At 45.0% G+C, this 23,337-nt stretch overlaps 2 protein-coding genes across 3 annotated transcripts in view; both read right to left on the bottom strand.

Moving 5' to 3' along the window:
• The window catches only part of LOC135385306 (sodium-coupled monocarboxylate transporter 1-like), a 66,053-nt gene extending 52,583 nt beyond the window's left edge, over positions 1-13,470 (bottom strand). Inside the window, exon 1 of the mRNA XM_064614537.1 lies at positions 12,809-13,470. Within this exon, the coding sequence (XP_064470607.1) occupies positions 12,809-13,150 (342 nt within the window). The 5' untranslated portion in view covers positions 13,151-13,470. The remainder of the gene's footprint in view (positions 1-12,808) is intronic.
• A 1,216-nt stretch (positions 13,471-14,686) lies between these two features.
• LOC135385303 (carnosine N-methyltransferase-like) lies at positions 14,687-22,993 on the bottom strand. Of its 2 annotated transcripts, none has more exons than XM_064614533.1 (7): positions 22,872-22,993; positions 22,353-22,566; positions 22,121-22,269; positions 21,188-21,328; positions 20,928-21,106; positions 16,826-17,046; positions 14,687-16,680 (listed from the first exon to the last, which is right to left on the bottom strand). In XM_064614533.1, exons 1-7 carry the CDS (start codon positions 22,988-22,990, stop codon positions 16,513-16,515), a joined length of 1,191 nt encoding a protein of 396 aa, XP_064470603.1. In that variant the 5' UTR covers positions 22,991-22,993; the 3' UTR covers positions 14,687-16,512. The 2 variants fall into 2 exon arrangements, with proteins under 2 accessions (XP_064470603.1, XP_064470604.1); XM_064614534.1 differs by lacking the exon at positions 22,872-22,993 and adding an exon at positions 22,783-22,861.
• Between the last annotated feature and the right edge of the window lie 344 nt (positions 22,994-23,337).

Genomic DNA, 23,337 nt, shown 5'->3' with positions numbered 1-23,337 from the left:
TTCAGAATTTGAACTGTATTTTCACTCGAAGTCCTAAAAAAACGACTGTCGATTTTTGAATGCTTCCGTTGCATAGAATATAGACATTTTTGGCACACCGTCGGTAAGGTTACCGTGCCTATCGGAGCCAATAATCGCAGTCGTATGTGACTCAGAATCTTATGCACTGGCTGGTTGATACGATTTGACGCAAGGCGCGTTATGAATGGTTTGCTAAAACTCTCTATTACTTTCACGGATTCCTTACACGGACACGTGGGGATCCTCCAACTTGTGCTTGTGAAGTTGGCCCTGATATTTACACATAATCGTAACTGGGCTTTCCTCTGTAGTTTGCACGTTTTTCCTTTCTCGATGAAGTGCGCTTTCGTCTATTGCTCGTCATTAGGCCAAACATCCGCGAACAACTGCAACAAAGCTTCGGTTTTTGAGACGGAGTGTCGCGAAGTAATTGCACAGTGTTTCACGAGAACTCCCCATTCTTATGAAAGCTTAGAACTGAGACGGGAAAGCCCAGCAGACCTTTTCCGCAGCCGACGGTCTTATACGACGTTATTACACTTCCGGGTTTTCTCGTGTGGATCCCGGGACGGGATCGGAATTTTTGTTTACACAAAACGGCGTATACTACTGTAACAAGCTGCGGACGCACGCTATGGAAAATACCAATACAGATGCATTTTGCTCTTCTTGCTTTTGCATTCCTGCTTTCGTCTGGAGTAGCAGAGTTCAGTTTTCGGAAAGGCTGTCTCCATTTTTGCTGTTCGCTTGTAAATCAACCTATTGATGGCGATCAAACGAGAGAAAAAAAAAACAGAGAGAGACGCCCTTCTACAATACTTCTCACAGATAGGAAGAATCCTTGTGATTTGGTAGGAACTATAGTGCTACTTCATGACAGTTCTCGGCTATGGGCAGGGTAAGGAGTTTGGCAGCGAACGTGTTCGCCATGTGTCGTAGACGACGCAGTTTGTTTGGTATAGAATATGTTTTTCACGGAAGGGACGCCCGAAAACAAAGATCAGTAAAGTGCCGTCCTTTCCTTTTCACGCCACCAACCAATTCATTGTCAGGAAAGTCGAAATTTACTATGTCGACTCCCCGGAATTACAGAGTGGCTGGCGAACGTGACTCAGGGGAATACGGTATGCAAGCAGGTCAGCTGATTACGCAGCTTCCCGGTTTCCCTCTTCCCCCGTTGCCCCGTGGAGCGATCTCATTGGTCCCTCTCGCAAATGTCGGGGCAACATTTCAAGGGGAGGCGCACGTGATTTCTTCTGTGTACTCGAGCCAATCTACGAATAACTCCTCATTGCTGTCGTGTGAGTGAACAGGCACTTAGTCACGTGCTTCCTCTCCCCTGCGCAGAGAGAGACTGCCATATGGCGTATACAAACCAATATATATTGCACATACAAAATAAAGAAACCATCCGGCCCATCTGGAAGTGGTGTGTCTCACTATCACCCGTCCGTAATGTAGTAAACTGTATAGCAACGACAATGACGTGCCGCACAACGGTGCGATTCGTTGTGCATCGCGATTAGTTGTATGCATGTGAGTGACCCTGGGTGATGTACGATAGCCGTAGCGTATCGAAGAGCTCGTAAATTTCGACTCGAAAACTCGTTCGCTCCGAAGGCCAGTGACCTTCCGCTTCACCATAATGTGTGTGTGTGTGTGTTTTGTCCTATCTGCAAACATTCCAACTAACTGAAGTAATTAAATTAATAGTCTTTACGATTAATAACTGCAGCTAAGGCTGGCAAATTTGCTCATGGGCGCAAAAAAATCCGTACTCGGCAGCGGCGATGAGTCTGAGGACTCAATGAAATTGTCGGCAATTTACCAATCGTATGTATTTCAGATATCTCACATAAAAGTGAGCGTTCACACGGGAATTTTGCAATAAAGTGGAAGAATGGGAAGGTTTCGTTGAAAAGCATTCCTTTAAATATTGTTGACCATACACGAAATTCGTGAAAACAAGTACTTATGGTGACATGGTCCCCACTGAATTTCGGAACAAAAATTCGAGGGTTTTTGAAGGACCTTTCGAGGTTCAAACGTCATTTCGTCTGGGATGTAAAACACATTCTATGACCACGGATTCAATATTTTGCAGAAATATTGACAAGCTACAGGTATCACATCAGAGCATACATGCGGACTGCACTATATGAGTTCACAGACGCGACTGACAACAATTGGATTTTGAAGATCATAGTACAGAAAAGAAAATTTAATAGAATAGAGGGTTCATATCGGCTTTCTGCAATAGACGCGGACAATGGTTTCGAGCATAAATGGGACGAACCACCTGCACCTTGTCCCATTTATATCCACTCCCTTGTCCGCGTCTATTGCTGCAGTAAGGCACTATGAACTTGTACTAACTACCCCGCCTTGTCCCTCTTGAGAAAAAAGGGTGCCATTCATTTTTTGCTGCTGATTCCTGTTGCAATAAAAATGCTAACTCCCGCGGTTTTGAAGCTACAGTTCTGACTCTGGAAAAGCGTAATTTGCACAGCAGCTCCATGAGAACAGTAAAAAGATGCAAAATCAAGGGTATTCAAGGAGTGTAAAAAAAAACTAGGCTTTCCAGACCTTGAAAATGGCTTTTTCAAATTCCAGGGTACTGTAAAAGTCGTTGATTTCGCGTTGAATACATTTTCGCGTTTTGGTGGAGGCCATATTGTTGACGCGGGAACTTAAATTCGCGAAAAACGCAAGCTCATGTTTCTCAGTGACGTAAGTGTGCCTGCTTCGTGGGTACTTAAATTCGCTAATTTTTGACGCTCGCGGAAAACGCGAAAAATCGTTCCGCGCAAAAAAATAAATATATAAAAATAACACTTTTACAATATTCATGGGTTTCAAGGACCAGTGGGGCACTTTTTAACTTGCATCTTAAACGACAAGCAGGCCTTTCGCAGCTAATGGCGTTTTTCTTCATTTTTTATATTCTGTGTTAGTGCCGCCAAGCAACTGTGGCTACTGTGGCCAAGCAACTGCGGCGTACAGACGTGGACAGATGGAGAGAGGACAGCAGGAACGAGTGTGTTTGTGTGTGGGGGGTAGTATTTGTCCTGGGCGGACTTCAGGGACAACTGTGCCAACATTCGCCTGGAAAGTCTACCAGAAAAGCCCAGACAGCACAGCCGGTGGAGGATTCGAACCGGCGTCACCTCCCAGTCTCTAATCGAAGAGTGTGCTTTTGCTTAGAAGATCCGGTGCGAGACTACATTTCTTTCTTTCAAGCAGTATAGTGTGCCAGGTGGAGAGATAGGGTTGCGTCCTAGAAGTTACACGGTGGACAGAACATGTTCGGTTTGCAAGGACGCTAGGTGACGCCTAAAGCAAGCACGGGGACAAGGAAAATATACAGGGAAAATACAATTAGAAAAGAAAAAAAAAGGAAAAGCTACGAGAGTGGTATCGATGCCGCTTTTGCTATCGATTTATACGACCAGGCGCACATCTCCTCGCGGAGAGAGTATGCAACTATACAATAGGAATAATTACATAACATTCATTAATTAACCCTTTAATTAGGGCGTTTCGGGCAAAAATGAGATAGCACCACTGACAGCTTTGTTTTCTTTTCATTTTTTTTTTTTTTTTTGTGTCTGGAACAAGCAGACATGTGTTGAAATATCCAAATAGCCATAGACGAATTTTGATATGCAAATATGTCGAAACCGAAACCGCGCGCAATAGGAGCGCAGGCAGGACAGCGCTCATTCCACGTCACCGAAACCGCTGACCTCAGCAGCACGAATCGGTTGGTCTGGCCAGTAGATCAGCCCCTACACCCATCGTCTGCTCCATGGCTCCAAGGCATGTGGTCTTCCTGACGAGGAATGAGCGCTGTCCACTCGACGCTCCTATTCCGCGTTGTTTCGCCACATTTGCATAGCGAAATTCGGCGATGGATATTTCAACGTATGTACTCGTTCCAGGATTTAAGAAAAAATATATATATATACTATACAGAATGACTTTCAACGAGGATTGTGTCCCATGCTGTTATCTAACTTTCGCTCGAATGCCCCAAATAAAAGATTAATTAATGCATTTTAGGTAATTAGTCATCGACTAGTTTCATACTGTCTTCGAGAGGAAGTCCGCCTGGACGTGTAACTCAACTAAAGAAAAAGACATATCTGCTGCTCTCATAGCTTTTTTTAAAAATCTGGTGCAACTAACGTACAAGTTGCTTATAGTCGTGTTCAACTTTAAGCCCGAATCCCATAACAAGCGACACGCGGCAGATACACGCGTGAAGCGACAAAATCGACGTCACCGCCGCCACACGAGCGTCAAAAAAGCTTTGTCGCGGCTCAATATTTCTGCATCTACTCCCAGTAGATATTTGTAGCATGTCGCCGAGTTCGTTGCCTGTTGTTTGACAAAACCAGCTAGATTTGGCGGCGTGAAACAAAAACTGAACCCGTGGGCAAGGGAAAGGTTGGAGAGGGCAACCAACAAAAGTAGCAGACGAAGAAGTGGTCGGGGCGTTGGGAACTTCAACCGCAGCGCCACTGCGTTACGGCGAATATTACATAGCACATTCATTACAAGTTCTCCTCGTTTTGACGAATGAAATACTATTTTTGGTATATTTATGGCAGTTTACAACTTAGCTCGAATAAAATAAGCATTGCTTCTCCAAAAACATCATTTCTCGGCGACGAAATGTCGCTGCTCAAATGGACCGGGAAGTCGCGCCATGACCATACGCGACAGCGACAAATTCTGCAGCGCGTCGCTTGTCGCTTGTTATGGGGTCCGCGCTTAAGAAAGAAAGTAAATGTAGTCCGTCAGCTACATACGCTGTTGGAGATAAGGAGACAATAGCGCGCCAGGAGAAACACTGCAGCTCCACCATGGGGGCAGGGCTAGCGTAGTGTCATGCAGGCTCTGGTGTCATGCGACTAGTCTTAAAGGAGCAATGACGTGACATTTAACGTCACTCGAGATCCTGCTGCTGTCCACCAGCAGTCACCATGCAAAATATTTTCGCTCTACGGTGCGTTATAGCTGTGCAAACGAATTTACAAAAACATTCGGAGAAAGCAGCCGCTGACGGCCGACACGATTCTCGCGTGACGTAAATGGAGGCTCCGTGCCTTGTTTCTTCGTTCTTTTTTTTTTTCTTCGCAGCTCACGCGCCGCTTATACATGCTTGAGCTGTGCTGCTGTGCGTCACTGGTCGCGTGAAGGGAGTAGCATACGTCACGATGTCCTTTCGTTCTGCGATGCGCTCTTTTCACGAGGAGAAGGATTTTTCGAAGGTGTGCGGAACAGAGCCTTCGCGCTCGCTCTGTAGGTCGTCTGCGTTCATCGTTCTTTCGCAGAACTCGTTTTATTCGTTGAAAAACATTCTGCACCGAAAAGAAAAATCGGGGGTCACCTCAGTGCTCCTTTAACAGCCAATACGGAAGCGGCGTGAGTGTGATGGATTACATTATCTGGCGGAGGAGGGCGAGTGACGTCTTCGTGGCCAGCCATCCTATATGCGGCTCAGTAATATTTTGAGAGTTGACGGACTAGATTTCTTATCCTTCTTTTGTTGAACATGACTACAGACACGCCAGCTTTTTGCGCACGTTAGAGAACCCTCAGGTGGGCAAAATTAATCCGCAAACCGACCACTGTGCGTCGCTCATGATCAGAACTGTCTCGCGGCGTAAAGCCACGAGTCACCAAAACACCCTGTACACACGAGACATTCCTAGCGGACCACCATCGAAGGAGTGTGCGAGCGGTGCGGGTACGGAAAACGCACTCTCTATTATGATAGTGATAGTAACTGTCGTTGCTGCCAATACAGGCGCAAAACGCGACGCACAACGCGCATCACAACGTGACGCACACTCCCTACATGGCCTCCTGTGGAAAGCCTCGGATTGTCACGTATACAATCCTTGCTCAATATAATTTGTACGGAGTTTCTACGTCCAGGTCAGCTGAGGGCGAAGTACACGTGTGACGATGCGATGTAATGAGGGAAAAGACGGGAAATCAATCAGACCCAGCTTCCTGGTACTTACACAGTACAAGAGAGCCTACGTGACACGACTCGTCCAGAGGACGTCGGGACGTCATTGAGAGCAAGAAAACAGGTGCCAAAGCGTAACAGTTTCCACGGCTGAATTTTATCATTTGTTTTATTGGAGGTTTGTGCTTGAGATAGATCTAACGTGGCTGCATTTGCCGTACATGAGGCTGACATTCCTGAGCGCTGACGATGAACAGAGAACTGGCCAGCCTCCGTTTTGTCACCCATCAGTTCTCATGCCTTCCTGGTGGTGTCTATGTGCTTACCTAAGTATGTAGTTTAGGTTGAGCATTAGTGTAGCTTTCTTGCTATCGGTTAGCCGTACACGAGAAAGATGGCGATTTGGAGTTTTGTAGAACATGTGAGATTCGAAGCCTGTGTGAGCTAAAAATTATAATTATATGATATAAGTGTGTAAAAGTGACTGTAAGGTCATACAGATTCAAGAAGCTTACTAGAAACGTACGTATAGAGTAAACTATTACTAAATTTACTGGTAGATACTACATACCCAGCTGTACAAACACAGGGCCGTTTCTTTGCGAACGTTCTCACAGAAGCGAATTTCCTGTACAGTCCTTACACGGAGGAAGGAAGACGAAAAGCACCCTTAGATGTATTTTTTAGAAAAGAGGAAAGGACGGGGCAGGGTGTGAACGAACGGGGGATGTGTTTTCGTATTCATGAAGCCCCGTAAGGGTCACGTTACATGAGAGAGCCAATGAGGAGGCTCTGCACACCTCGGCCCGCCACGATCGCACCTATCCAAACTTCCGAAACTATATGATATGCAGGCAGCAACTGCGACATCGAAACCGTGAGATAAAAAAAAAGCTATCGGTGACGTCATATGTCATGGCCTCCAACTTCAGTTTCATTTTTCGGTGGAATAGGGCACCACCTCTCCCTTGTTCCTTCTCGAGTCCTCATAATCGTGATATGACCGCCATTCGACCAACTTTTTAAAGTAGGCGAATGGCAGTGACACAGCATGCAGCAACAGCAGGCCAGCAGGTTCTGCAGCTTGTGGAACATGCGCAATTTCCCGATCTGCGCAGAGTGTGCAGCGTCGTGCAAGTTGGTCGGACTCCATAATCACAGCCAGCGTGCAAAAAAGAAAAGAAAAGCGAACAGATACACACGCACAGGCTCTAACGAACATCTGAGGTTTAATGAACGACCATGAGATAAAAAGAAGCTGGGAAGGGGATAGGATCTACTGTCTTTCGCCTTCCCCCCCTCCCCTCCTATAGCTGCTTCTTTTCGTCCCGTGTTCGTGCATTAAACCTCAGACGTCAGTTTAGGCTCGCGTGTGTTTGTCTGTATGCGTTATTTGCTTGTCACTTGTGATTATTATTCCCGTCCTATATAGCGCAACGAATTATGTACACGCAGAGCCAGTAAACGCAACTGTTTCGAACTATCCTCGGTTGGTTGTGAGGCAGACTTTGCCAGGAGGACGTCGGCACAAATCATTTCTAGCGGCCAGCCAAGGCGCGGCGCGTGACACGCGCGCGCAGCATAGTCATGTATAGCTGCACGAGGGGATTCTCGCTCTAGCCTCGAGAATGCCCTATAAGGGCGGAGCGGGAATATGCTACGACTAGCTACGACAATATGTCTCTGCGCAGGGGAGAGGGCAAAGTTTGAAGAAACCACGTTACGATGTGTCTGTCCGCTCACGAGGCAGCAGTAATGGGGTACTCATAGGCTGGCATGGGTCCACAGAAGAAACCACGTGCGCGTCACCTTGAAATGGTACCCCCTAATTTGGGAGAGGGACCAATGAAGTTCGCTCCACGAGCAATGGGAGAGAGAGGGAACTGGGGAGTTATGCAGACAGCTAGTCTACTTGCGGATAGTGTCAGCTTCTTTTGAGGTAGTTTGTTCGCGCCTAGTTTGTAGACGCGCTAGGATGACCTCGGTCAGCCTGGGTAAGAAAAACGATGTGCACTATCAGGGATTCTTCGAACTTGAAAACATGCATTCACCACTTTATCGTTCTACAGAAGAACACAATTTCCACTTTTTAACATAAGTAACATTTTTTTCGTAGAATTTTCGCCTTTTGATTGTTAATGTGGAGGGCACTTAAATTGCATGTAATGTTTCGACGTTACGGTTTAGTATGGGGGAAAATAAACTAATTTAACGTAATTAATTTACTTTTAAGATTAATTCTTAATTTGTCAGCTAATTGAAGTGATAGTCACCGAAGTAAATTCTACGCCAAAAATGTCGCACAGCTCTCCAACGGAGAGAGTTCGTTATTTTTCTTTTTTTCGTTGGCGGCGGGAGTATTCTTGAAATTTGTCCCGTCCTGTCACGTAACAACGCCCTCTGCCATCTCGCACCTCTCTCACGAAACGTTGCCTGGCGTATCCGCCGAGTATTGAGCAGTATATGCGCACATCCGCGATCACTGCATTTGCAGAAAGGCATCTTCATGATGACAACGGTTACAGATGTTTTCACTTTTAAGGCTACAAGCTTTCTCATTACATTTCTATCCGCAAACGAGGATGTCACACGGACATCCACGTTCTATGTCATGCGGTTATAACCGCACCATCCTCTAGTCATGCCCTTCACTGCCTCACCTCCTACTTGTACGCTTCACGTGCTGATGTCAACATTTGTTTGAGTCATGTCCCGGAGGCTAGCATTTTAAGCTAAGCGTTTTTGCGGATATCTTTCTCCTCATGAAGTTAATTACCCGTCACTCTATAATGATAAGCGAAAGTGCACAGGTACCGTGCAGTAATAGTTGTTGGGAATGCACGTGTGTGCGCGCCTTGTGCGTACCTCCTCCTGTAATCTCGATCGCGCACACTTTCTCACGCTCAAACAGAAAACCTTTGCTGCAGCAGGTACCCTCCCTCGAGTCTACGCAAATTCGATCTCCACAAACACAAGTAGGCCACCGTAACTGCACGTTGCCCCCGTGGCCGTCGCCGGGTAACGTTACTCTGGAAACGTAAGGAGATATCAGCGTATCGTAACATGGAGCCGTCACTTTCGCGTGTGATGTTTCACGTTCACTCATCCACGGAACAGCTGTCTCCAACAACGCGTTTCCCTTCAGCGATGACCCGCTTTCGTCATTGCGTCGACGATGTCACTTACGCAACGAACCCAGTGAAAACTAGGACTCATTAATGTCATTCTAGTTAATGTTCTCAACATCTTTTTTTTCGAATTCATGCTCAGCCCTCCGCAGACGGCGCCTATACGCTTTGAGAGACCGCAGTCGCTGTGACCTGGCCATGAGCCTGTTTAGCGGACCGTCCGTGAGTGTTGGGTTACTGACCTGTTGGATATGCAGACAAACACATACGTACTGCCATTGAGCTTCCGCCTTTCGTTTTCATTACATTTGCTCGCTGGCTCCGCGAAATGTCTTCGTTGGTGCTTGCCAACAGTGCGAATAACACGGGCAGTGACGCACTAGATGAACCACACGGGTGTTGCGCCAACACCAAAGCCTTCATAATGAAGGCATTTGAGGTATGTGCGGATGTTTTCTGCCGTGGACAGTTCTACCATAGGAAATATCGAGAAGAAGTCAATCAAGCAATCCCAGAGCATGCAGGGATCCCACTCGCTTTCCTCTTCTGTTTCACCATCGGCTTCCTTTGCCCAAACCACAGCTTTTGTTTCTTTTTTTCTTTCCACAGGTACACCAAGCGACTTGACACCAAAAAGCCGAAGACACCACCCTATAAGCACACACTTCTGAGCTTGACACCATCCGGTTTGGAGAGAATGGTAGTTCGTAGCACATGCGAAAACATAGAATACGTGCAGCCCATTCTGTCGTCTTTCTATTTGTCTTCTATTTTCTGTTGACTTGCAAGGTGCGCTTCAAGCATTCCCAGCTTTCAATTCGAGCCGGCTTTGAAAACACCCCGGCCACAACTTAAAAAGCCAAGACTCTCGGTCTCCGTCTCGGGTTTTTAAGTTATGGATCTATACCACCAGCTCGCTTGCTACCTCTCTATGCTCTCGTTATTGAAACGCCGTTTGCGACAGATCCCCCCCCCCCCCCCCCCCTGGGAACAGATTATCAGTTCAAGCTCTCAACCTGCTTCATTCAGACGAAAGGCAATCGATCGTCCAACACGTGGCAAGATAAGTGATTATAATGTCAACAAGGACGCAACGAGTTGTGATAACGCCGTTCACCAAATAAGGTTCTCTTTTCCTGTGCCGTCAAACACTGCCACTAGGTGGAAGCTTCTCCTTCACATTCCACCATGAAGGATGGGCCCCTGGCAAGACGATACTGTAGAAGTGATGCTTGAGAAAATTATTCTTGTTGGGTAAGAACTGCTGAATGACAGACAGTTTTTCTCGAATAAACATCACCAAGGCTGGGGCGTCCCTGTAACAATCATTCATCCCATTCATGAGCAGCTTCACATGATGAAGGTCAGCGCTGGATCGGTGCCTCGATCTCTCAGTTCAGGAGAAGAGTTATGTCTTATTTCCCCGAAGCTGCAGTGCTCTGCCAAAGGCAACTGGGAAGTGATATAATAGTTGCACATTGTAAACAGGCGCCGAAGCGGTTGCAGGGGCTGAAGGGGGAAGCTTCATTGTAATCTTTCAGTGAAGGGGATTCACGAAGTGGAGCAAACAAAGGAAAGAAAAGCCCAGAAAATTCAAGGACATCATGACGTTAGAAAGCAGAACAGTCTACCTATGGTAATCTACCCCCCGTCTTCCCCTGACACGCAACAGCTTCCACGATAACATCCCGGGTAAACGGCGCCAGAAACATCGCTGTAATTACGTAAGATAATGCACGCACCTGACTCGTTAGTGGAACACGCGTGAAGCAGTTCGACAAACTCTGCCGTTGTATCAGTTGTCATTAATCTTTCATTGTTTATTTTTCTTCCAGACAACTGCGGGTGTTTCACCCCAGGCAGCACAATGTACCGAAAGTCGAATGCAATGGGCGTGGGCGATATTCGACTTGTCCATGGTCTTTAGTTTCACGGGTCTGTTCAAGGCCTTACATCTATCCGTCCACTCCCCCCTTGCACTCGACTTTCAGTACATTGTGCTGCCTAGGATGAAAACCCTCAGCTGAACAATTCGTACACAACAGCGTCTTTTACGGCCGGTTCCTTATCTTCTGTCAACCCCGTGTGTGAACCAGGCGGATGAACACGCAATTGGGAGCCGGATAGTCAGAGCTACTTCGCTACTCCGCGCACGAAATATGTAAACCGAAACCAATTAATTACTAAAGAAAAAAAGAAGACGAAGATCACCAAGTGTCGCCGCATTGTTTTCAATAGTTTTCGGTTAGGGTCCTGATCGTTACGGTACAGCTGCTGAAAGGTTATAATAAGCGTATGCAAATGAACCACTTGGCCTCTGTCTCAGGGATATTTACCAAACAAAGTTTTTGCATAGCGTCGACCGCTTCTGAAAAGCTGGGGGGGTTTTCGTGAAACACCCGATACATCTTGCGCCTACGCGCTCATCGTATGTTCTGCACTTGATCTTGTTTACTCTAGCGAATCCAACACTTTATTCATTTCACTCATTTGCATACTGTAACCCATTCGATTGTTCGTGGGACGTTCTGTCCCTCCTACGTTCATCTCTCATGGGGTTTTCCATTGCCTTGATAAGCATTACACTTTCGCTGGAATTGGTTAATAAGCGATTACAGAGGGCTTCAAAATCATCCTCATAGCCAGCCACAACGTTACTACGATAGGACCTCTCACGATAGTGCCGCAGAGCCTACGGCTTCTAGTTTCAGGAGCCGAAATAAAATTAACGGACTGAAATGTCTCGAAGAGATATTTTTCTTACTCTAAATGAACAAATTACTAAACAGCAAACATATTATTAATGATGAAAGTCACTGAAAAGGTTAGCCAGCTGTAGGACTCGAACCCACATCTTTCATGTTCATATTATTAATGAAATGTCGAGAAAACATGCGAGCTGTTGTCAAGGGTTAAATACGAAAACCCCAAACAGGGTACATAGAAAGACCACACACAAGAGAAGTTTGATCCAGAGATGTCACCCTTTGTTACTCTGGCCATGGATAAATTTATTGTCTTCCTATTTACGATCTTCAGCTGTGGCATTACCTGCATGTGCTGCTACGTTCCCTATATAGTCGGGGGGTTTCGCCATAAATATTGCTAATGATATTGCGACTGGATGGGTGTCATCTTTCAACATCATTTCTAGTTCTCCAGCCACTGTTCACTAAGGAATTCAATGATTCTCGCACGTTTTCTATCTACAGGTCATTTTCCACCATACCCAACTCGCCGAAAAGCTCCCATATCATTACCCAACTTGCCGAAAGGGGTTGACCTTTCCCCTCAAAGATAATCCGCTTAACTGCATTCGGCGAACTGGGATTCGGCAGATTGAGCGAAAAGCGCTTGTGTCCAATGGTTTATTCAGAACCGCAAGCACCGGGGGTCATTATTACAGTTAGCGACGTTCGACGAACTGGGATTCGCCAGATTGCACTGTCGCCGCCTAGGTTTTCCCTATGGTGTAGCACAGCCTCATTTTTGCCCGATGGAAATTGATGAGCGTGTATGCATTAGTAGCTGAGCTGTACTGAACAATCTTCAAGTTGGGGGGGGGGTGCAAAATAAAACGAGGGGGCGTACACCCCCGACCATACCAGACAGGGAGGTCGGGTATGATGCATGCTAATCGTGTCCTCACCAAAACGTGCACGAAAGTTTCACTCACCAAATTGACACTTGTAAGGTGAAGCTTATAAAGCACTGGGAGGAAGATCTCGGCAGCCAGCACGTTCGATATTGCGAGTCCGAATATTGCCACCCAAAATTGTGTACCTTTGTAGAACATCTCAGCAGGATAACCAAGAACAGTTGTTGCAGACTGGAAACTCGCCATCAACGACATTGCGACGGGGAACACACCCAGTTCGCGGTTACCCATCAAAAATGCCTTATTTGATTGGTCCATTCTGTCCTTCCAAGCAAAATAGATTCCAATACATGACGATAAACACAACATCACAGTCATCACAGCATAGTCAGTCAGGGCGAATGTCGGAATGGTGCTCATCGTGATAAATGTCTAGAGTCAGGAATGAGTAAAAACACCGTATACCGGCTGCGCGGTACGCTGTCTCACGGCCTTGTAGACTGCTCACCGCGAGATAGCAGCGAACACTCCACACATATCAGACAAAGCTTGCGAGGTGAAGTCCGGATAGTCTAGTCAGTTCAAAACTTAGCCAGATGAGCAGCAGGCCACGGACTTCCCTCTTATTGCGAAGATCATGGAAAGTAATACCACTACCATCGTTCGCCTTTTCAACATGCGCTCGAGCCTGCGAATTCAGTCGGTACAGCCAGCCGCAGTCTCGTAGACGTATCATGACGCCACACTGTTGACATAGCAACTATTGTGTATTGTGTTTGTCGTTTTTGCTTCTCTCTCACTCCTGTTCTATTGGCCAATGAACAGTTAGATGGTGACGTAAAAGGTCACGTGAATTGCCGTGGGTGGCGGGGTGGTCGACGGCGCGTTTTTACGGCACGTGGCGTGGGCGCTTGCTTGGGGCACTGCTCCGCACGCTTGCTTCACTTCGCTCGGTCAGCGCGTCGGGTACTCACAAATGTCAGTTGATTAATTATGCCCATCCGAAGTTCTACCCAGTCTTAGGGAGTAACTGAGGCACAAGTAACTGGTTGCTGAGACAGTAATAGAAAAAAAGTAATCAGTCTCGTGTTTTTCGCTGTAACCTTGAAAACAGTTTTTGTTTCCTTTCACCGATGTTGCCGACTGGTACTCTGGTGCAACTTTTACATATTCACTTTGTATGCACTAGCGAAGAATATTGAATAAAAATTGCAGAACCTGAGTTCATGTTTTTTGTCAATTTAGAAAGTAACAGTAAATGAACTAACGTAAATTGAGATTCTTAGGTGTACTTTTTTTGTGTGGAAACTTCAGAGCTCTTTAGCGCAGGATGTTGTGTGCTTGTGAAGATAATAGAAAACGTGCAGTGTGCACGGTGGCACACTCCCCCAATTAACCAAGGTTGGTTATTTTTACGATGCTGTTAGATTTTACTGTTTTTTACACGCTCCTAGCCTTACCAATAAATACATGCATAGCAGAGACCAGCAGAAAAGGGACACTGCTGTTCTCACTTCATATCTGAGCCTACATTATCAGGCTGCTCAAAAGCGATAATATAACACTGTCAAATCTGCCATCACTAGATGTCCCATGAACAGATTTTTGTGCATATTGTACCCTGCACATTTGCCTATGTTGGTTAAGGCTATGAGCAAGCAGGACTGAGTTGATCTTTTTCTGTATTCATTGAAACTTACAGAACAGAACCAAAGCTCTAGGAACAGTCTGAAGAACCTCGTACTGAGCATGCCTATAGCGCAGGTTGCCTGTGTTCATCTGTTCTTTGTGCATTATAGCCATATCTCAACTAGGTAAATGAAATTGTTCGAAGCATTTCCAATCTGAGCTTCCCGAAATTGAAAATACCTTCAAGCATAATTTCATTGACCTCATCTGAAACCAAAGATGATTTCCAAACATTAAAGGGATGTCAAGAACAAGTACACCAGAAAGGTATGTGACAGTATGTGTAATGAACAATCATGAACCGAGAATATCTCTTTACATGATGGAACGCACAGGAGACACTGTGTTTCACGTAACATTTCACAAAAAACTATTAATAAGTGTAGTTGTCCGAAAACTGTGGGATCAACAGTATTTATCCTTGGCTAACGTTTACCACGACTTGCAAGCACTTTGATCAATTTTCAGTCGCAAGAAAAATTGGATGTTCTGAATTGAACTTCAAAATTTGCCAAGGCACCATAGTTTTTTTAAGTGTCAGAGTTACTCCATTCGATTACGAAATACATTCCTTACTACAATGGTAACAGCTGACACAAAAAGGAAGTACAGAAACTGCTGTTTCGGGTTGCACACATTGTCAACCATGCTCATTTCTCTATCGAGTTAATGCAAGAAGCGTTGGAATAAGACTGTGACGCGCCCCTTCCTCCTCACTGTTGTTTGAGACAACTGTGCCGTTTTAACTTTGCCGGCGCAAGCAGAAGCATCGAAAAGGAATCTGACGGGGTACAGGCCCAACTTCTTCCTCGCCCTCTTCCCGTTGCCTCCTCACGGAAAACTGAGGGCAGCTGACAAGTTGTGCATCTCGAAACGACAGTTTTCGCAACTTTTTTTCAGTGGCTACCTTTGTAGTAGGGAATGAATTTTGTTCTGGGATAGGGTAAGTCTGACATGCACTCCCTTGTTTCAGGCAAAAAAAAAAAAAAAAACATCTTAATTGCGTTGGCAAATTTTGGAGTTCAATCCAGAAAATCCAATTTCTCACGACTGAAATATGATCAAAGCACCCCTAAGTCGTGGCTGAAGTTCACCCATAATAAATGTTGTTGATCTCATTTTTTTTCAGACAAGTAGATTTTTAATTAGATTTTTGCGACACATTACGTCAAACACCCTGTATAGTGAGCTGAACATTTTTGCTTCAACAGAACGTTTCCTTCAGAACATAGCCGTTACTGTTTACCGAAATCAGAACTGCATTCATCTGACATATGTGTGCACTCTTGAATCAAATGATCTCAGCTTATAATTAGAGCCTGAGGTTTTGGGGTTTAACCCGATTCTTCCCCGAATTGAAGGTTGCCTCTTTAGAGCGATACCTGATTTTTACCCACAAAATGCCCTCGCTGAGACATCTCTAGGAATGCACACTAACTTCTTTGGCAGCAAATGCAGTTACATCACTGTTTGTACCAAATCAGTACAGTTATAGTTTGAGTAACTGAACACGATTTCTCCCCAAATTTAGCATACTGGAAGTTTTTCCACCCAAATTCGTACAAATTTAGAGCACATGTTTATTTACCAGATTTTCACCCTCCAAATTTAGAAAAAAATATTTCCCGAAAACTTCAGGCTCCGTTATAATGCAGCTACAAAAGGTTACCAGCCGTTTTTCTTTTTGGTATGAATTTTAAGTACATGGTTAATACACCTACTCCTGTTGATAATTTGCATTAATTAGTTTATTGATTACATCCTTGAGCCGTTGCTTCCTATCGAATATTTTATCGAATACTTGTTCTTGAGGCCCAACAGCAACGAAACAGTCAGTGCGCCACATATTTTTAGTCACAGTATCGTCCTGGAAAATGTTGATAAGGCATACACTGCTCCACAAGTCATCGAGGAATTCAGTCAAGATTTCTGCCAGTACATTCTACCTTCTCTTTCCACTGTCAATATGCACCAGAGTTCCAACATGGCAGTGTGCTGCACAGCACAAATAACATATGTACGTAGACACTATATGCACACTTTTCCAGTTTTCTGCTATAACGTACGAGTACACTTTAGATGACAGGTCATGGTCAGGAGAGGCTATCGTCGTCTTGCACGCCGTTGCTGTTAATGGTTACATCCACCGATGAAATCTCTTGAAAAGGCTTGCGGCAAACGAAGTACACGCTCTTGTACTCGTACCTCATCATGGAACGAGGGTTTTGAGTGTATGGAGTTGCTACCCCCGTCCTCTCCTCCTGAAAGGTTGAAGGGTTTAAGAAAAAGTTGATCAGGCAAGTCATACTGCCATACTGCATGAATGACATACGTGCCGGCATTCTAGACGAACGCCATCAAGATTCGGGGCACGCATTGAAACCGGGACTCTGCAGTGCTGCTTACCAACATGTCAAAGCCAAAGGCCTTGATTATATCTTTGACGTCTTCATAACTGGGCTCAATCGAATTCTCTGTAGGAAGGTCCGCATAATGATAGAGGAGCGGGCCAAGGTTGACCCATACACCTCCAGGTTTAAGGATCTTGTAGATTGTTTCAATGTAAAGGACTATATTTCCTGCCGTATCCAAAAAGAAGCAAGTTGCCACACTGTCCCACGAACAGCCTGAAAGATAAAATAAAATTTTTTGCAACCATCGTTGACGACACACAGCTCAAATCGTTCCTTGTCACCTTTAAAAGAGTGTGGAAGGCACCTTGAGAATATACCTTTTACCACGTGATCTGAACATACTTCTTCCAGGAACTGTCGCACAAAATTTTTTCCTCTGGGAAGCACGCATTTCCCGAAACCATTTGTTTACAAGAGTGAATACAATGGCAGCGATCCCTCCCAGCTCCTCCCTGCATGCTGTGACATCAGATAATCCTAACACAATTATTGGCTGCCAAGAATTGTCCGGTATAGTGCGGGAGCAAGGCGACCGGTCGACTGCCTTGCTTCAGACACTGGGCGGGTGGCACCAAATACACCCAAAGGCAGAAAGGGAGCAAAAAGAAGGTGTGCGCCTCACTATTGGACGGATGGCATGACATCATATACTGGCAGCCAAGGGCAGGAGCTTTTTTTGACCTGTGAGATTGAAAGCGCTCTTGCACACTGAACTCGTACTTTTTGTGAATAGGTGTCCCAGGGCTTCTACTCTTCCTGACATGTTTTTTCTTTTTTGACAACGTGTTATGATTCATGCCACTGATCCCGTCATGTACTGTGTAGCACATGTGGTGCAGTGATCGAACCGGCCTCCAGAGGGCCCCGAGGAGGTGTGTGGGAAGACGGGCTTGATTTGGACCATGAAGCAAAAAGAATAGAAAGCAAAACTTCCCAATGAAGCAATCGTGGGACCAGGAAATGTTAATTTGGGAGAGTGAGAGAAAGGTGGTTGCTGATACAGTGCAAGAGATGGCGCTGCATTGCTGTGCCCTTTTGTGTTGTGCTTATGCATGGAAGGCTATATGAAAAACGTGCTCTTGGCAAGCCGTACGACAGCTTCTGCCGCATTTAACGGATGTAAACTTACTGAGAAACCGTAAGGTTTTTTTGTTCATAGAGAAAAGAAATTGCTAGCTTTCCGGCTCCGTGCGACAGATGACAGTAGGAGCTAGTGCTCGTTTTATAGACACTCGCTGGTCACAGGACGGTGTGAAAAGTTTCACCTCCTGCTCTTTTTCCTCTTTGATTCAAATCAGAACAGTCGAGTTGAAAGCATGTCCAAAGTGCATGCTACAATAAAGAACAAAGGTGTACTTTCACATCAGTGCCTATTATACTGTTCTGGGCTATGCATTATACAGAAAATATTGGCGACAAGTGGATTGGTGATGCTGCTGGGAAGCGTGATGGAATTCGTACCTAGGGTCCGACTTTTTTGGGTTAAATGTTTTTCCCGGATTCGGGGAGGGAATCGGGTGTTATCAGGTTACTTTTCTCTCTCTGTCCAGCAACCGGCCTGTGGTAACAGGTGCACATATTGATGATGATAATGATGGTGATGATGAATTTTATTGGCACAAAAGCAACTCAGGCTATAAGCACATATTGATCAAACATGCATTCCTCGCGATTTATAGTCACAAACGTCACATGACGCAATATTAAAATTGCTTCGTATAGTTTATCGTTGCACTCAGATAATATTTCCATTAGACGTGCGCGGAGGTTGCTACTAAATCGTGTACGTGATACATGATACAGTGCAATACGTGACCGGAATTTGCGGAGGAATCGGGTTTAACCCGAACTGGTCCAAAACTGAATCGGGATGGAATACTCGGACGGAACCGGGTTTAACCCTATTCATACCCTGTGCCAACAGGGTGCTGTGGGTTTAGTGCCTTGATTTCAACTTTCAGGCCAATGATATCATACAATCGGCAAGCTACCATGCAAGGAAGTGGACATATTGCTGGAGTGCAAACTCAACACTGTCAGAGCTTGTAGGCTGCTAGAAATTCCTCGCAAGATTGGAAACTGACTAGTGAGACCGTTGACGAATGCCTTCAGGTAGCACCAGCGACATTATTGGTGTTGCAAGAAGTATTACGCTCTCTTTCTTTGCAACCTTTAGGGTACCCCAAGTTTTTGTGACAGATAATGGCACATCCTTGGCATCTGGAGAGACTGGTTTCTTTTGTACCACAAACAGCATTCGACACCTGACCAGTGCACCCTATCACGCCACTATTAATGGTCAAGCAGAGCGAATGTTGCTAGAAGCAAAGCTACCTTTGTAAAAGCTTAAGGACGGGACAGTAGAGTGCGGACTGGAAGGGTTCCTGCCTTGATCAGCATAACAATGTGCACGCTGTCACAAGTAAAACACCAGCAGGCTTATGCTGCGAAGTTGCCCGAGAACACCCTTCAATCGGATGAGACCAAGACTACAAGCGAGAGAAAAATGAAGAACATGAATGGTAAGACAGCTGGGATGCCTGCTAAGGTTTCCTTCCATGACAGAAGGTGTATGTAAAGAACATTTGGTGCAAACCACCTTGGATTAAAGTATAACTAGAAGCACCAAACAAGATGAGGACAAATACAAAAGTGACATGCTGCGCATGACAGCGCAGTTGTGTGTCTCTTGAGTTTATGACGTCATCTTGTTTGGCACTTTCTGTTATGAATCGGTACCAACAGGCCCAGGCAGAAGTTGAGGTGAGATGAGGTCATATATAGTAGAGACCAGCGACGGAAGGCAGCATTGTTGTCATGTGGATCATTCCAAGGAGTACCATGGGAAACAGGAAAACAGGGGTGACAAACAGCTACAAAACCAATAGCATAGTATAGCCAACTCTTTAGCCAACTAGTATAGCGGCAAGTGGAAAGAGCGACACAGTTTTATTTCGATCGAGGGCAGTGTGGCACAACCCGTCATTATCAGTGGCTGGCAACTGACGATAGACACGTTCATAAGGACAAAAAATGTGATTCGGCGCGGTTTGTTTTCTTCGTGCACAGAAGGGAGGGTATTTGGACAAAGCCAACAGTTCCGCAAATGTAAATATCATCAAGGGCTTTGCCCAGCAACTGATTTTCGGCTGTCAAATTTTTTATAGAAATCTTGCGGAAAACCCAGTAATTTTGATTGGATTAGTGGGTCATGGCCATAGGCTTCCAAATTCAGGGAGAAAAATGCTGCCTTTGTGTTGCAATTTGTTTAGTTTAATTATGCTAATTAGTTTAATTAATGCGTAACAAGAATGCGAATGCAAACGGCCTCACTCTGTGGTAAAAGTTTGTATGATTATATTCCAAGTAGTTTTATCATTGTTTAAAAAGTAAAACCTATGTTTAGGAATTGAGTGACATGCCCTCGTGGAACACTGTATATTTTACAAAAAGTATGACAGCAGTGCGCTACATACAAAACGTATGACACCAGTGTGCAGCCCCCCCCCCCACACACACACACACTGTGCAGCTAGCAGACAACAAAATTCTGTTTTTTTGTCCAGGTTATCACAAACATGTGAATGGCTACATTAAAATTTTGCCTGAATTGTGATCGCTAAGAACAGACAAACAGCTTGACACTATTTTCAAGCAGGCCATTCGCCACAGAAACATTTTAATTAGCATTTTTGTATTGTCCCCACAGAACTCTACGCATTCATATGAAGAGACACAAGAATTTGTATAAATTCAACGAAGTGCCGCAGAGAACTGAACAAGGCGTCACGCAATGCGGGATCTCTCATAGTAACATCTGTGCGACATTTGACACTGTACGTAGAGCTGTTTTAGAGATAACCTGGACACATCTCAGTGGGGCTGGACAGCTCCAGCCCCACCGAGATGATTCCACCTTAAAAACACGAAACCCAAAAAAAAGGAGCCGGAGAGGGCCCTGCTAGGGATTTTCCTCAACTTTTCTGTCCCACCATACAACACATGCACTTGTTACTGCCACACCTGTAATGCAGTGTTTTTAAAACTCTTTTTCAAGAACCATAAAAGCAGGCAAATGAACCTTTCCTAGTTACCTTGGTTTGCATATACCTCTATAAAATTGCCTGCAGTCATAGAAAACTCTGCATCTCGTGGAACGTCTGCCGGGTTTGCATCAGGAAATCGTGCAGGCTGGATCTGATCTATTGAGGCCATGTGGTTGTAATACTGGTGCACCCAGGGGTATACTGTATGCAGGTCCGTACCTTTGCAGCTGACGCATGAATAAACAAAAATTCCATTCAGATGCTGCGTAACACAGACGGGGACATAACTACGCCTCATGGGTACCCACCTGTTAAGAACAAAGTTCGAAGCAAACAGCATAAAGAAACTAAACTCATTTCCTTGGCAACAATAGCCTCTACGGGCAATCTCGTATGCCAGCCGTCCAAGACCGGCTCCGGGCACTAGCACCTTTACTGATGCAGGGTTCCTGGAAAAGGCGACACCAAATGTAATGAACCAATTAATAGAGCGCATGCATTAGGAAACACTGCATTGTCCTCACATTACTGGGTACAAAGGGGGAGGCATCCGTATTCCGAGAAACTCTACCTTTTGCGGCATGCTTCCCATGTTGCAAAACGGCCACGTTTTAAGATGCCAGAAAGTGGACTCCCCTGAATACTACGTACCGAGAAATGTGAAGCAATATTGTATAATCATAGTGCATGCTGGTTTATGTACAAAACTACTGGCCAGCAACAACGGCAATTTCAGCAAGTTGGTGACACATAACTGAACCACCAAAGAGTGTCTCGTTCCAGTCTGTCTCCTATATGCATTCTTCGGTTGTTCAATTATGCATACTTAGGGTTTCTCTGGTTAAACCTGACTCCTCCCAATTATTTCCCACTGAATCTAGGAAAGCCACTTAACCCGAAAAAGTCGGACTCTAGATATTTTCCGCTCCGGTTTATGAAGGCTTACTTTAATTTTCAGGGAGCAGTGAAAGCCTCCTCAAACGCTTGTTTGCTCTAGGATGATGGAGGCTGTATGACAAATATAATGCATGCTTGCACAAGTACAATATATTCGTAGGTGATCCCTAGTGTCACACAACTTTCTTCACCCACAAACTGTGGGATAAATATCCATGCTTCATCCTATCAGCTTATCGCTTCGCTATTATTACATGTGCAACAACTTTCTTTATAGATTTTCTAAGTGAAAATCAGTATACTTTCAAATGTGCATAGCTACAAAGCATTGGAGTGGTGCATACACATTGTCACTGGGAAAGTGCGACTCAATAGCATCCAATATGGGCTGAAAGCAAGCCTGCCGTTCTTCACTTCCTTCAGAGCTCCACTCACGCACGAACTGCTTCAGCACACCCTGGACTTTGTCCATATCCATTGCAGTGGCCTGCACCTTAATAAGGTATTAGCATAATCAGTCAAGGTAAACTGTGTCCGTCCAGTGATACATATGCAACGCAGAACCAAGTAACGTACCTGATTCGATGGCTTGACGTCATCTGTGTGATCAGCATTTTCAAACATGTGGGCAATGTTTGCAATAACCAGTCTAAGTAGATCATTGTTGTGTTCAATGGCAAGCCTCACCCTGTCAAGGTGCTGCCTGTACTTCTTCAAAAGTTGCTGATGTGAAGAAGGCAAGCTTGAAACATATTTCACGGTACGGTTTAACCTCCTTAAAGAGTAACCCCTAAAATAAAATGAATGAACGTTGTGAGCCATCGTTAATGACTTCTGGCAACACAAAACAGCAAACGATTATCTAAAGCTAATTTTCTATTTCAAGAGTTATGCATTACTTGAGGCGTACTCTCCCTCATGCTTACTATACATTTTACTCTACATTTACTGCACTATTTGTGCTCAAAACCGAGCTTGGTCTTTTGTGTCTTTTAAAGCAAGTTACCTGAAAAATCCGTATACGGGCTTAGTTCTATCCTCATGAGAGCAAACATTCATGACGCAAAAATAAGTCACACAGCAGAAGAACGTTACCTATAACATCTAAAAGCATTCACAATTCTTTGAAAATGTCTACGTTCTTCGAGTTCTTCTTCAGAAATCGTATCTTCTTGATCGCCGCAACCACTTTCAATCTTCACCCGTCCAGCCATATTGGCCAGTTGGCTACTATGCGGTCGTGGTCGGCCTGTGTCGGCCTATCAGCTGCTCGTTGGATTGCAACATGGATTATAGCCAGCATATAAACTGGCTTGGAGTGGATTAAAGCAAGTGTTGCCAGATTTCAAGTTACCGTATGGCTGTATGGTGCAAATGGCATGAACGCTACAAAAATGTTGTCACATGCTTTCCACTGGTCACATCGACGTCCTTTCAAAATGTGGCCTCATCAGTTCTTTAAATGATAGTCATAGTCAAGCACCGACACTTCGCTGTCTCGCAATGTAAATGTGAATGCGTAAGTTCACTTACGCCAATCCGCCAATCTCACGCAAAACGA

The sequence above is a fragment of the Ornithodoros turicata genome, chromosome 2 (assembly GCF_037126465.1).
Source record: "Ornithodoros turicata isolate Travis chromosome 2, ASM3712646v1, whole genome shotgun sequence".
Taxonomy (NCBI): Eukaryota; Metazoa; Arthropoda; class Arachnida; order Ixodida; family Argasidae; genus Ornithodoros; species Ornithodoros turicata.
The sequence above is the reverse complement of the archived record's forward strand: the minus strand, read 5'-3'. Positions and strand labels throughout refer to the sequence as shown.

Coding starts and splice junctions, on each gene's coding strand:
- LOC135385303 (XM_064614533.1), bottom strand. CDS start 22,990: ATGGCTGGACGGGTGAAGATTGAAAGTGGTTGCGGCGATCAAGAAGAT. Junction 21,329..22,120: donor CACTTTCCCAGTGACAATGT/GTATGCACCACT, acceptor CGCCTTTTCCAG/GAACCCTGCATCAGTAAAGG. Junction 17,047..20,927: donor AGAGGTATATGCAAACCAAG/GTAACTAGGAAA, acceptor TTTATCTTTCAG/GCTGTTCGTGGGACAGTGTG.